General features: G+C 39.9%; 1 protein-coding gene across 1 annotated transcript in view; it reads left to right on the top strand.

Moving 5' to 3' along the window:
- Positions 1 to 13920, top strand: part of LOC142144644 (nephrocystin-1-like) — a 65424-nt gene extending 51504 nt beyond the window's left edge. The window contains exons 19-21 of the mRNA XM_075203742.1: positions 4538 to 4611; positions 9608 to 9652; positions 13425 to 13920. Of these exons, the coding sequence (XP_075059843.1) occupies positions 4538 to 4611; positions 9608 to 9652; positions 13425 to 13703 (398 nt within the window). The 3' untranslated portion in view covers positions 13704 to 13920. The remainder of the gene's footprint in view (positions 1 to 4537; positions 4612 to 9607; positions 9653 to 13424) is intronic.
- Positions 13921 to 15740: the final 1820 nt, after the last annotated feature.

Below are 15740 nucleotides of genomic sequence, written 5' to 3'. Positions count from 1 at the left end.
TTTTGTTATATTAAATACAGGTCACTGCCAAATTCAAACCAACACAAGTAGTGCATTCAGGCTAAAACAATTATAGTTGATTCCCCAGACTGCACTTCTGCAGTTATATTTATACTTTGTATTCAAACCACTTATAATGTAATACATTACTAAGTAATAATGTCCTACAGTTTACATGTTGTGTTTTAGCACTTTACAACAAAAAAAAGTTAGCTGTGGCCCAAAGACAAAAAAGTAGGTACATTGGCTCTGGTGGTGTGCGTTTCTGTGCCTGCGGAAAGAAAATTAGATTGTAAGCTTCATTGGAGGGTGGACTATTGGGTCTGAATAAAGTGTTCTGTACAGCTCTGAGGAATATGTTATTATAAATAAAGATAATAAAAGTCTTCATAATACTGTAATCCATAGATGCACACAAGTTGTTTTTTTTTTCCGCCAGCAGAAAGCAGGACAGATACAAGGGGATCCAGGGTGAGGTGAAGAAATACTACAATAGTATTTGTGTCTTGGGTTCCCGATCTCCCTATGTTTGTCCTGCCCTGCATTGCACCAGGTCTCATTTTAGCTGCAATTCGCTGTGAGGCCGGCATTGTACTGTGGAGCTTAGTCTTGCGAGTCAGACAAAGTCTCATCCGGTGAGACTTAGTTGTTGCCTTTGCCTGGGAGCAGGTTAAGTGCAGAAAATGTAATTTTGCATGACAGACTCATTTACATGAGATAAAGGGTGGAACGGGCACACTAAAACGCTGCAGTGTGTACGAAATTAAAATCATTGCTCACGACAACATGGCTGTAAAAAGTCGCTAAAGGGACGCCCGCTCTTCTCTTTATCGTCCTAAACAAGGCTAGTGTGTATGCAGTCCATGGACCGAGCGATCGGGCCATCGATCGCATGTAAAATCGCTCGGCATAAAAAGTTGGTCGAAATTTCTGTAGTGTGTACCCAGCTTTACAGGGCCTTCCCCATTTTGAGCAGACTTTTCTTCCCCGGAAAAGGACTTGAATTGTCCACAATCTCTAAAGGTCCTATTAAGTCCCAGAGATTGGGGCTCATCCCTATACTTATAATAAGATGCACTTTGCATCCTCTAGGAGCACTTCGACCAATGTAATACACAGCTTCAAAGACACAAAAATACCACATGTAATAAAGATGGTCCCATTGTCCCCTCACACTCATAATTCATTTTACCCATAAACGAAGTTAAACTGAGCAGTAGTTTAGGTTTAGGAGAGAAATAGAAAAGTTGAAATAAATTAAGGGTTTTGGTCCTAAATTGGATGTATATTGGACTTTGTTCCGATGATGTTACTGTTTCCTCCATTGTGAGTGATACGTGATCAGAATCTCATCCTGTGAGACTAAGTTGTTGTCCCGGGAACATCCGCCAGCCTGCAAAATTAGTTGCAATTTTATATTATGGTAGGTAATCCCTAAAATGGTAAGCGTGGGGGGTTGATGCACCTTCAAATGCACTTGGTGGACAAGTTGGCAGACTTGCACACATAAACGAGCATTCTGGACCTACACATTTTGTGTTTCATAAATGACCGTTGTTGTTTTTGTCTTTTCACTGTCTCTTACTGGCTTGAAGTGTTCAGCAAAAAACAGGGACATAAGCTATAAAGTACAGTAATAAAACAGATAAATTAACAATGTAATACTGCACATGTATTAAACATTACAATGAAATTTTAAATTGCAGTGGCTAATTAATTGAACTCCGTATATAGTAAGATATATTCTGAGCAATGGTGTGACCTATTTTATGCAAATCCAGCATTTTGGGGGATGTTTTTATGGACTTTCCTACATCTTATACTGTCTAACAATGAATAAAGAACATTGGACCATGGCAGCAAATACTGCTCACTGTAAAAAGACATAACCCATTATGTTATGCAAAGGTGGGAATGTTTAATCTTTACATTTATTCTATGCGTATTGTTAAAGCCTGTAAATGTTATCCTGACAACTGTACATTTATAATAGGGTTAGACACGTTTCAAGTAGGAATCCCAGAAATATATATCAGCTGTGCTAAGAAATAATTTATAATGATCTCCAGTCACATTAGCTCTTACTCTATCATTAAATAGATTTGTTCACAGCCTTTATCTAGAAGGCTGTAATTATACCAATTAACCTTTTTTTAGGCTAAACAGGTTTGTTGATCTCTTTCTCATAGCAAACTGCTCTTTTCACATTTAGGCATGTTTTCAAATGTAAAATACACTTTTTTCAAGTGTGCTTGTGGACAAAAAATTGTGTATCCCTATGTCCAGATATGCGCTGTGTACCCATCCCTCGGTTGCACCTTTTCCGTCAGTAGAACTGGAACAGGGGTGGGAAGGGTGTTTTAATGTAGGGCAAGTACACTAAAGGAGTGTTTATGTATTTACTCTCTACTCAGAGGCACATACGCCTATCAGGGGGTGTATCTGTTGCACATGCTCTTCCCCAGGAGCAAAGAGCCATGTTTCTGCTGATGATGTGATCAACAGCACAGACCTTTGCGGTTAAATAAAAATGTGTTAAATAAATGAAAAAGAAATGTGACTACCCTGCAAAATGTGCCCACAGCACCAACTAATAGTCTAGACTCATAGCAGCAGTTGCAGGAGGGATGACCAGCATAATTTCTGCCAACGCTAGCATAATTGGTCAGTAGACCAATGAATGACATTTAATTTTACAACTGAACAAGCAGAAATGCAACTGATGTTCTTTTTGTTGCATAGAAATGTGCTAAATTTTATAGATCATGATGTAGTAAATGTTCCTGATATATAGAGTATATTATGTTCCCATTTAAACTGCTAAAATCAGGGAAGTTGAGGAATAACAGTCCTTGTTCATATTTTACACTTGCAGACTGTTAGACTGACGGTCTGATCACCAACTCACAGAACAAGGTGGCGGAGGTCTTCACCTATAGCAGCCACCTTTCCCTTAGAGCTTAATATGCTCACCGGTACTCAGATGCCCCCAGAACTTAACTCCAGGCGTAGTGTGAGTTGGTAATACAGGCCCGAAGCGGCAGGCCAAGAGGCTGAATAGCAGGCAGCGGATGGTCGGACAGTAGCCGAGGTCAAGGGTCACTAGCAAGCAGAGTAGTCAGTAAACACGCAAAGGGTCATGGTCACAAGCAATGTAGCAGAGCCCAAGGTACAGGCCAAAGGGTCAGGGTCACGGGCAAACAGGCAGAGTCCAAAGTTCAGGCAGAAGGTCACAACAGAAAATCCGGCAGGCAGAGTATCCACAGGACAGGATCCAACAACAGACAGGAGCAGGTCAGCAAACAGGGTCTGAAGCGCTATAACCGGCCTCCCTGCCTTAAATACTTACTTAAAAACTAACCAATCAGAACCTGCCCTCAAGCCACATTCAGGTGCAGGCTAACAAATGGCATAAACTGCTTAACCAGCCCACAGGCTGTGAGGGTCCCTGCACATGCGCCAGGCTACTCAGCTTGCCGGAGCGCATAGAACTAGTTTTCGGCGTCCGGCCGTTGCCCTGGCAATGGTCGGCCCAAACTTCCGGGAAGTGATGCCCCGGTCGTCATAGAGACAGAGGGGCAGTGAGGCGAGGCAGTGCCTGCGGCCGCCGTGGCTCTCTAAGACAGACTATATCTTCTAGGATATATTAAGATATAATTGCTTAAATAAGTGATGTAATCATTTATTTTTACCTCTTTTAATTTCTTATTTCTGTCCTTCTGTTATCATCACCAGCAAGTCTAATCTGTCAACAGTGTTTGGGGTCTTCAATTTAGTTGTTTATCCCTTTATAAATCTTTGGTCTTATTTGGGAAGGTTCCAAAATCTGTCATGTCAAATATTGCTTAACCACATTGTTTTTGTTTTGTCTCTGTTAGACAACTTGTATGTGTTATATTAATGTATTAATTTCTTTTCCCATATCTTTATTTGTTCATTCTTGAACTATGTGAATATGGGTGAGTGCATTCGCCTGTTTAGTTAGGTCTTCTGAGTTTTGGACACAGGAATTTAGTACACGGGAGATAGAAGCGCACATAGGAATCATACTGAGATCCCTAAAATACAGATTAGAAGATATGGACGGGGACGGGAGAAAGTAGCATTTACTGTACAATCTACCTTCCATGTTCTGTGTACAGAGTTAAAATATGTCACTCCCGGGATCAGTGATAGTTATATGAGCTTCCATCCAGCAGTCACAAATTGACACAGAACAGGGGTAAATCAAAATCACCTTTATTGTCATTCCAAATGTAAAGCGTTACGGAATTTGCTTGCGCTATATAAATAAATGTTGATGATGATTTAGTGTTTTGCTGCTAGTAACATTGCTCACATTCATGATTTAAATAACAATACACATAACGGGAAATTGCAAAAATACTGATGCGTGGCTCCACTGAATGTAATCCATGCTGGCATAGACATAAGCATAATATTTACCATTGTGAGCCCTGATACTGAGAGAAATGATTCCTGGATTTTCCACAAATGTCGCTGGTTGCTTAACACAGTACTTTTATTAATATTTCAGATTTGATTTGCAACCCTGTGCTGGCCACATTCCCAAGACTAATGGAGCAGCCTGATATCATGGATGCTTTAAGGGTATGTAAGTAGGAACATAGTGATGAGGAGCTTTACATATTATATGAATGCTGAAGATCTGTGTAACTCAAAATAAGAGGCATCTCAGAGGGGCGCACTTGACACAGTTACTGTACTGCTCTTGCACTGATCTGCCTCCTAAAACACATGGTGTAGCAGTGCAAGATACGTGCAGCAAGTTGTGCACATGCAGACTTATCTAAATCAGGCCCTGTGTGTATACAGTATGTAAAATATACAGGATTTTTTCTTCATTCCAATAACTTCAGTTTGTTGATTTGTGCATGCTTTTTTTTTGCTCCATTTACTTAATACTTTGCTTTATAATTCACGTTTCCTTCTGTGATTTAGTCTTTATAACAGCAGGCATTTGTTTATTGCTGTTGTCTGGGATATTGCACAAGTCCGCTATTTGGATACAATCGTATGCAATGCATAGTGCACAGATCTGTGCTATCCCAGTTGCCTATTCATCGAAAAACAGGGTTCAAAACCTCAGAGGAAAACCAGAAAAATAAAACCGTATATTCAATAACAAGGAGGCAGTGTATAAGTAATGAATGTGCATTACCTGATAGTTAATAACAGGGACATATGTGGGTACAGTGAGAATGTTAGAGAGTTTAGTACTCTGTAATCAAACTATTCTAACCGTCATTTATTTCAATATTTACCTTGATTGTCTTAATATAATTTACTTGTTACTAGAATTATTGTTATTAAAGAGTCCAGCTTCAGTACATTGAGAGATTGAACTGCTAGTTACACTGTAAAAACAAAACAAGGCTTCCGCCTAGCTAATATGGGCAGATTTGTGTTTCGGGAAGGAGTGGGAGTCATGATTATGCTAATATATTCCATCCACCCTGCAAGAGCGATTAGCAGCTCAGATACTGAGATTCAATTAGTAGGACATCCTGAAATATAGATGTTCTTGTATGACTAGTTTGTGGAGTCATAAATACACCAATGATTTATTTATAAAATGACTTACACTGTAATTACGTTTTTGTATTTTCAGTTATGCCTAGTTGATCAGTGCTAAATGTCTTGCTTAGGTAAACCTCTCCACCACCTCGGTATTAGACAAGTTACGACACAATTTAATATTTGTTATGGTATAAATAGATTTGGGTGTTGTATTTGGTGCTGGAATTTAGTATACGGAAGCTGCACAGAAATTTCTCAACTCTTATCAGTTTTTGGTTGGGTTAGAAAGATTGGGGTTTTGGTTTCAGTTTTGGGTGAAGAGGGATGTACAAATTTTATGGTGACAAAGTTTTAGTAACTCTTTAACGTGAAATAAAGGTACACAATTCTTTTTATTTAATAGATAGTAATTGTCTGGGAAATAGGCACACTGGGCAAGGGTAGGAATAAAGAGGGCTAGTTAGTATCGATTCTATGTGGTTTATAGGGCAATCTGAGCATCAAACAAAACCGCAATGCCAAAATATTAGATATATAGTCAGTAGATGGATTTTGAACAGTTATGATAGGTATTCTAACATCCAAAATACATATGGAAATAAAATCCTGTTTAAAGTCCAAAATAATATACAAATAAATCAATCTTACTTAAAACTCCTAAACTTGGAATGGCACCCAGAAGCCCAGTTTCAACCTTTAGTTCAGGCCCCTTCCGATAACTCCAGTGGTTCAATTCAATGCAATGCTCACTGAATTCACAGGTAGTCCTAGGTCAACCATTATATCTGGCAGTTCACTTCAGTTGCCACTGATGCGGTGGAAATGAGGAGTGTGATTTGGTCAAAGAAGAACTGCAGGACACATTGTTACAGAAGCTGTTCTATGTGTTTCCCAAATCAGGTTCCCCACCACTAGTACGGCTACTTGACATGCCTGTGTTAAAGTAGATACAAATTATAGGCATATGCAATGTATACTTGAGGGAGCTGACTCTATTTATTTAGCTATTTTTATTGCACATTTCCAAACCTCGATGGCAATAGACCACTGTATATGTAGCAGCAGTAATACAAAAGAGGAGACTACATACTTTGTTGTAGAAATTGATATTCATGAGTATTACATGAGCCTTAGTAAAGGGTATGGTAACAATGTCTTTCTGTCTATCAGCGAGAGGGAAAGTCTATTAAAAAAGGAATTATATAATTTACATGAGTCAATATATATCAGCTGCATTCACTGACAACAAAATCCTGTTACGATGATGATTATAGTTAACATAATAACAAAGGTGAAGTGGATCAAAATTATAGAACAGTAATATTGGAATAGGGATAAGAAGTCATCTGAAAATGCACTGATCTTTCTATAGTGCATCTGGTACACACTGCAGGTTTTTTAGGAGTATCATGCCAATCACACGATAAACGAATGTTAGTTCTGATATTGCATTAGTGTGTACGCTCCGACGATCATGTTTTATTGTACCAAAGCACATTGTATCATTTAATCTGATTTTATAAACTGACCAAAAATCACTATGAACAATATCGGGCAAATTCTGAAGTGTATATGCGCTCACGACCAGCAGTGTAGGCAGATTTCCCATAGGATTTACAGAGTCACGATCTTTTCAGACGATGGTTATGAAAGATAAAGAGCACAGATCTGAAGGTAAATTGTGTAAAATCGTGTAAGTGTGTACGCATGAATTGGCATGCTGATCAGGGCTCTCAGTCGTTGGTAGAATCATTAACAATATCGCATTGGGAGAAATTTTCTGTAGTGTGTTCCTAGCTTAATATTGTAAATGTCAATTAGTGAGCAGATAACACCAGTTGCTTCGGGTGTTCATCCTACTGACGCATTATAATAATGAATTCAGATGCTTTAGATTGGGTTTCACATAACTCTAAAGTAGTTTGTGATGTGGGTAAAAGTGGGTGGAAATGTGTCTCCAGAATGGACCTGTGCTTGGCACTACCACCGACCACACACAGAGATTTGGACTTCTAGTTTGTTTTTTGTTTTTTTATAATAAATTGGCCCCAGATCACTGCATATGGGTGTATCCCTAAAACAGTTTTGATGACATTCAGTTGGCCAGATGACTGCCATTTGCCAGTGTGTATGTGCATGGTCATTCGGCTGCACTAACAGGGTCCCATTTATTTTGGTTACACAGCTTGAGTGCTGAGCAAAAGCATCCCTTAAATTGGTCAGCAATGTTGTCATATGTAATAAAACAGCAACAGTATATTAGAAAATGTTAAATGCCACCGCACTGACAGTGTCTGGATTCCTCTTATCTAGTATTTATAACTATTCATTTTTAATCTTAACTCTTGAAAAAAGGGGAAAGAACCCCCATTTGCAACTCCTGAATAAGGCAAAATATTTAACATAATAGAATTAGAAGTGAAACAAAAAACTTATGTAGTGGTTTAAAAACAAACTTGTATTCAGCAGTTATCAATAATAAGATAAGTTTATTGAGATGAACAATGAAATTATGCAAATGCCCCCACACTATTAATTCAGCAATATGTGCTACTAGCACTAATCTGGAAGGACAGCAGTATATTTTGCCAATTCCTCATAGATATATACATTGTGAATTCATTAGTCATCTTATGTACTCTGCACCTATGTGTTAACCGCAAGTATAGCTCATAAAGCAGGGGTGGCCAACCAGTCGGATCCTAAGAGCCAAACATTGCCAAAATGTTCAGAATAATAATCAACTCAGCTCTTACCTTGCTGTTGTGTCTGGTGGAGGAGTGTTTAAAGGGTACTTGCAGTCTTTCCACAGTAGCTCATGCTGCTTCTGTATTCACAATCACTGTGGAGGGAACTGTTGAAGTGGGGATAAAAAAAAGTCATAAATAGCCAACATGCCCCTCAGACCTCTTCACATTCCCACCAGACCTCATCATGTGCCCTTACATACACATCAGCCTCTCTACATGCCATGAGATCTACCCACATACATGCCAATTGGCCTCCCCACTTGCCCCATACATGCCAATCAACCTCCCTTCATGCCCCATACATGCCAATCAACCTCCCCACTTGCCCCATATATGCCAATCAGCCTCCCTTCATGCCCCATACATGCCAATCAGCCTCCCCTCATGCCCCATACATGCCAATCAGCCTCCCCTCATGCCCCATACATGCCAAGCAGCCTTCCTACATGCCAGTCAGCCTCCCCACTTGCCCCATACATAACAATCAGCCTCCCCACATTCCTCTAACATGCCAATCAGCACTTCTCACATGCCCAAAACATGCCAATCAGCCTCACCACATGCCGAGCGATCGGACCTTCAGTAAAATCGTTGTAGATAACACGTTGGTAGGAAAATTCTTCAGTGTGTACCTGGCCTTAAAATGTACTTTATAAGAACATAACAATGTGACAAATTTAATTATAGAAAAAACACCTTTGAATTTTCATGAGACAATATATAGCAGCTGTATATTATTTATTTAGCAATAGATCTCAATATACAGCGTGCGTAATCTAATTTTTTTCTGGATTAAAGGCCATTAGATTTGTACCCAGGAGAGGGCACGTATATAGTTTCACAGAGCACATATATAGTTTCACAGAGCAGGTATCTGCTTATGCACCTCTTGCACTAGACTGGAGCTTTGCAACTGAGGGTCAGTACCCCAGATATGTTTATGGAGGCCTGTATTGTCAGGTGTGCAGTGTGTTCTATTGTAAGCCATCTCTTTTGGGTCCCACATTAAGGGCACACTGCCAGGTGAGGGCTGGCAAATTTTAGCTTGGGGACAAGACCCGGCTCAGCAGTCTATTAGGAATATTTTAAAGGGGAAAAAAATGCAAGTGACCCAGCCCAAGGTAGCCCAGTATGAGACTGGCCCGGAGAGCATATTATCCCCTGTCCCCCAGCCCAGCCTGTCCCTGTACACTTCTCCTTTGTCACCATAACATGTATCCCCATTGTAATGCGCTATGTAATACGCTGGTGATCCCTGAATTAAAGTAATGATAATATCACACTATTTTACATTTTATTTTCGTCTTTAATTTCAGAGTGGATGGGCAGAAAAAGAGAACTCTTTGAAGAGGTCAGAAAAGGTAGTAAAAACATCTTATGAAGATACAATGTCTGCTAAAATGAGTCTTTTTTCTATATATGTTAATAAAGCATGTTGCTGTATTAGAATATGTGTGTAAAAGTATTCTACCCTATACAGTGTGCAATTGATATCAGATGTAAGTGATCTAGGGCCTGCTTCATTAAAGATCTTAACTTGAGAAACTTCTTATTTCAGTCTCCTGGACAAAACCATGTTGCAATGCAAGGGGTGCAAATTAGTTTTCTGTTTTGCACATAAGTTAAATTCTGCCTGTTTTTTCATGTAGCACACAAATACTTGATAGCTTATTTGTAGACTGAAATTTAAAGTTGATATTTGTGTGCTACATGAAAAAACAGTTAGTATTTAACTTATGTGCAAAACAGAATACTCATTTGCACCCCTTGCATTGTAACATGGTTTTGTCCAGGAGACTGAACTAAGAAGTTTCTCAAGTTAAGATCCTTAATGAATCAAACCCCTATTTATCAAGACCCTTCCGTTATAAAGATTTTCTGTCATTACTTATCACAGCAATAGAAAATCTTCACTCACCGGAATTTAGCAAACAAACAAAACACAGGCTTGGGCTTCCAGCTCCAGATTCACTGATAAAAAAATAAAGTTATTTTAAAAACAAAAAAAAACTCCCTTATTTTACTAATAATGCATTTTTTCCTGCTAGTACCCCCAGCCATCGCCATCCTGACATGGTGGTAGCAGTCGGACAGTGGCTGTACTTGTACCACCACTGTCCTTGTTAAATAGTCCCCACCAGCACAGAGCTTTGCTGGAAAACTGTAAGAAAATCCTACAGGAACAGCTGACCTTTAGTTTCTTTACCTTTCATTTGAACATGATTTTGAATGTGATTGGTTAACTCTGAACACAGCTATAGCAGTGTGTGTGGATATTAGAGAGGTTCATTGATCCCAGTGTTCTGGTTTTGGATCTGGATTAACTTCGTGTTTTGATTTTAGTTCTAGCAAAACCGCCCTTGCGTGTTTTTGTTTTGCTTTTGGATCCTGAATTTTTTCCAAAATCCCTATTTTTTTGGTGCTAAAATCACATATTTTTGCTTTTCTTTCCCCCTACATTATTATTAACCTCAATAACACTAATTTCAAGTCATTTGCAGTCAATTTTTTTTTTTTTTTAAAACTCTTTATTTGTTACAAGAGGAAACAGCATAGAAAAGAGCAAACAACAAGTAAAAACCAACTGTGTTAAGACAACAAGATGTCTCCTCTTATTTTAAAGTTTTATAGTAGAAGGAAGGGGTAGGAACAGGGCCGGATTAACCCGAGGTCTAACTGGGCTATAGCCCAGGGGCCTCGGGCATCCAGGGGGCCCTTCAAACTCCTCAGCAGCATTATTGATCGGTCGGGGGCGGGGGCGCCCCCGGCCCGATCGATGCTGCTGAGTACTGTCAGTGCAGTCCTCCGTCCCGGCGCGCTGTAGTCTGCTTACTGAGGAGATCTCGCGAGAGTTCATGAACTCTCGCGAGATCTCCTCAGTAAGGAGCTTACAGCGCGCCGGGACGGAGGACTGCACTGACAGGTAAGTGCTTTGGGGGGTCCTCGCGGGGGGTGGGGGGGCGGCGGACGGCTCACATTGGGGGCCTCGCGGGGAATGGAGGGCCCCTTAGCCCAGGGGCCTCCATTCCCTTAATCCGGCCCTGGGTAGGAAAGAGTCAGGAAACAAAACGGGTTAAGGAGGGGGAACGGGGGGGAGGGTTTGGAAGGACAGGCACGTATATCCCCATACCTATTACAAAAGAGGTTGTAAGCAACATATTTACAGAATAACGACCTATAAAATAAATAAGAGAATAAAAAGTAGACGGCAAGATATATGGATCTCTTACCCATGGCGCACGACGACCAACCTGCAGGATCCGGAGACGGCCCAGAGTTTATGTACCATTAGAGGATGAGAGAGCCAAAGGGGGTAAACAGCTACAGCTTTCATGTAGGTACCACGGGGCCCAAACCTTGTCAAAGATGTAGGATTTATCGTGAAGGTAGCATGTAATACTCTCCATGCTTGCGATATGCCAGATGTAGTACCGTAAGGACTGCATAGAGGGAGGGTTAGGATCTTTCCAGTCTTTAGCTATTAGGGATTTGGCAGCAGCTAGTATGTGGGATATCAGCTTGTTGGAAGGGGCGGTCTCATCAGGGATAGGGCGAGAGAGAAGGAACGACCAAGGATCCTTAGTGATCTGTTGTTCAGATACGGAATTAATAAGTGCCAGGACCATGTTCCAATAAAGGATTATACGGGGGCAGGTTCACCATATATGTAGCATCGTGCCTCTCTGGCCACATTCCCGCCAACAGCCCGGAGTAGCAGTGGGAAACATTCTAGACAACCTATCTGGGGTGTAGTACCACCTATAGTACAGCTTGTATGCAGTTTCTTTAATAAGTGTGGATATTGAGCTCTTGGCAATCCCCTCTCTGACCTCCTCCCAACAAGACTCATCCGGAGGGGGTCCCAGATCCCTCTCCCATTCACGTTCATGGCGTCCTGGAGTGTCAAAGGATATCTCTATTAGCCAGTTATAGATCCTCGACACCATCCCTTTGGTGAGTGGGGAATGCAAACACATGTACTGAAAGGGAGTGAGGGGCCTAAGAGTGTCAGAGGCGGGCAAGGACATAGCGAAGTGTCGGACCTGGAAGTACTCAAAGAAAAGCGGGCGAAAAGATTCAAACTTATGCTGAAGATCTGAGATAGAGGCCCAAGTTCCGTTAACCACCAGGTCCGAGACCACACGTATCTCTGCACGTTTCCAGAGTTTAAATTGCTGTGGCTGGCCACCTGGGGGAAAATGCGATTTGCAGTCAATTTTGACCACCTCAAAAGTCACAATATTATTTTCATACACTTTCAAACAAAGACTGCAGATTTAGAAGACTAAGCCTGCCAGACCTATTATTTATATTTCAGCAATGACAATTAGCAATGGAGCTGTTCTGAATGTCACTGGAGACTTTGAAGAACACTACTACCCCTCCTCTTTCTTTTCTACTTATGACACTGCCCAACTGCACTAGAGACTGCCAAGAACTGTGCTACCCCTTCTGTGTCCCTCTGTAAAATGGCGTTGGATCGCCATGGAGGTCGGTACTTATAGAATCCAAAGCTCGCGATATTCGAGGTCCGACAATGTAAAAATGACATTTTGCCTCGTTTTCAATTCCAAGGGCGCGCGAAAGTACTCAGCCGGCTCAGCTCGTTACTCAGATCTGTTAAGTTCGGGTGTTCGGCCCAGTGACTACTCGTTAATCCTCTGGTCACAACCTTGAATGGTTGGAAGCCACAGCCTACTTATCATATTGTGAAAGAACAGTTCCCTTTAGTGTTTGTTATATATTTGTTTTCTAACTATACATTATTAAATCTCAGTGCAATGTCATGCTTCTTGAAAATGTTATTTAATTTTCAAATATATACCAATGCAATATAGCAAATATACCAAAAACATACTAAAACTTACAACTTACCATATTAAAACGTACTAAAGCTTAAAAGAACTTTGTTAACTTGAACATCAAGCAAGTAAAATGAATAAATAAATAAAAAGACAAAAAGGCATGGGAGAATAAGGAACCACGTCTAAAATGTAGGTATATATGAAGAATTCAACATTTTCAAATATATCTGTGTCACAAACATTGTACAGTTATTCTATTTGCGGTACAGTTTGTACATTTCCATTACCAAAAACTTGTTACTTACAAAACCTTTCATTTCTTCCATAGCGAGATAAAGAATTCATGAAGAACACATTCATCCAAGTATATCATGACACAGCTTACCCGCTTCTGGAATCAACATTCCTGCAGACACCTAGATGGGCAGAAGACGAAACTGAAGCCGCACGCTGGAAAGCAATTGCTGATTTCCTAAAGCAAAACCGGGAGAAAGAAGGGGCCCTAAACTTTCTACTGTCATCTGACAGCCTTCACAAGCCATTTGATATATCACAAGTAACATATGACTTCCTTGATGCAGCAAGGACCTCTGTTGTCACAATATAACACCATGGACATAATGTCAAAATGAAGATTTTTTTTCCAAATGTTACCGATCTTGCACTTCACTGTTTGACTCTTTTTATAGAATTGATTATTTATACAGCAACATATTTGTATTTTTTCTTGTATCCTTATCATTGATTAGTTGACTTAATGCTAAAAAGTATTATCATAATTGATTGTTGTTGTTTTGTAATATAATTTCTTACAAAAAGTGTATTGAAATACAAATAAACCATAAAATCATCTTATGAAATATAATACTTTGTTAAAAGCTCAGTCAGTGGTCAGTATAGTGAAGAGATGGGCCAAGGGAAATGATGTAGCAGATATATAACATTAATGTTTTCCTGAGTTGCATGCTACAGTGTGGTTCAAAGCACAGCAATCACAAATCCTGCAACTCTCAACCACATATATACAGTGCCTATAGAAAATCATCATACCCTGTCAAAATCATTACCTTTTGTCACATTACACCATGGGAATTGAAAAAAATTAAATCAAACACTTTCCAGCTGTACATTATAACTCTCAACAACAAAGTGAAAATCACATGTACAAAATTTCTTAACAATTACTATAATTTAATTACTAAAATACCTGGTTTAGATAAGTGGTCATATCCTTAGAGTATTCATCCTACACTTGCTCAGGTACAACTAGTGACCTTCCAGATTACACAACAGTAGCCACCACCAAACATCAATTGTGGTTTTAATTTCTTCACAATAAAACCGGCTGTTTCTTGAGGGTTCCATTCCCGGCATGGTAAGGCTGAAAAAGTGCTTTCAAGTGGACACTGGGTTAAAGTTGTGGAAAGGCACAAATTTGGCAAAGAATACAAAAAGATTTCAAAGGCTTTTACCAACACCTTGCCTAGATTGGGCCGTCCCTCCAAACTGGATGATAGAGCCGGGAGGCTATTGATCAGGGAAGCTACCAAGAGGCCAATGGCAACTTTGAAGGACTTTCAAGTCTTTATGGCTGAGATTGGTCGGTCTATACATGTGACAACTATCTCACAAGCTTTACACAAAGCTGCCCTGTATGGCAGGGTGGCAATAAATAAGCCTCTTCTGAAAAAGTGCCACACAGTCTCTTTGCAAAAAAAACACTTGGAAGATTCTGATGCCATGTAACAAAAGGTTGTGTGGTCAGATGAGACCAAGATAGAAGTTTTTGGACTGAACTCCAAGCACTATGGCGCAAACCAAAGCACACCACCCAAAACACACCATACCTACTGTGAAGCATGGTGGTGGCAACTTAAAGAGAGCAGTCCATAGCCGTAAAGAGAGCAGTCCATAGCCGCTCACCACAAAATGTGACTGAACTTGAACAATTCTGCAAGGAAGAATGGACAAATATTCCCCAATCCAGGCGCACAAAGTTGGTAGAGACACATTCAAACAGACTTATGGTTGTAATTACAGCAAAAGGTGGCTCTACAAATATTAAATCAGGAGTATGGTCACTTTTCTAATCCTGTTATTCTAGTTTTTAATTTTTTATGAATTTTCAGAACTGTAGCCTTTTTTTTATTTAGTTGAATGTTGTAAGGCGGTATGTGTAAAAACAGCTGGGAAAAGTTTAATTTAATTTATTTCACTTTCTATAGTGTAATGTAACGGTAGGTAATGATTCTGACAGGGTATGATGATTTTCCACGGGCACTGTGCATTCAGACATATAGTTGCCAAAAGTAAAATAAAATTATAATTTGACTGACACTGTCTATTTCTGACAGCTTTTTATTATATCATTTTAGATAAATAAATAAATAAAATATCTCTCTTGTCTGTCTGTCCCTTTACCTATTCTTTCAGTATCTATTATCACTTGTCTCAAACACCTCAGAACCGCTGGTACTATGTCAGAAACAATCATTGGTGGTCAGTGAGGAGTGGATCTTACACTTTCACAGAAAACTAAGCAGCATTGTGTGATTTCTTCACTTACTCCATGATTGACACATCACTTGTAAGCCAGCAATGCAACACATTGCAAATAAGATATTTTTAGCTTTGGCAGTACTGA

This window comes from Mixophyes fleayi, chromosome 3 (genome assembly GCF_038048845.1).
Source record: "Mixophyes fleayi isolate aMixFle1 chromosome 3, aMixFle1.hap1, whole genome shotgun sequence".
NCBI lineage: Eukaryota > Metazoa > Chordata > Amphibia > Anura > Limnodynastidae > Mixophyes > Mixophyes fleayi.
This window is presented reverse-complemented; position numbering and strand designations above follow the sequence as displayed.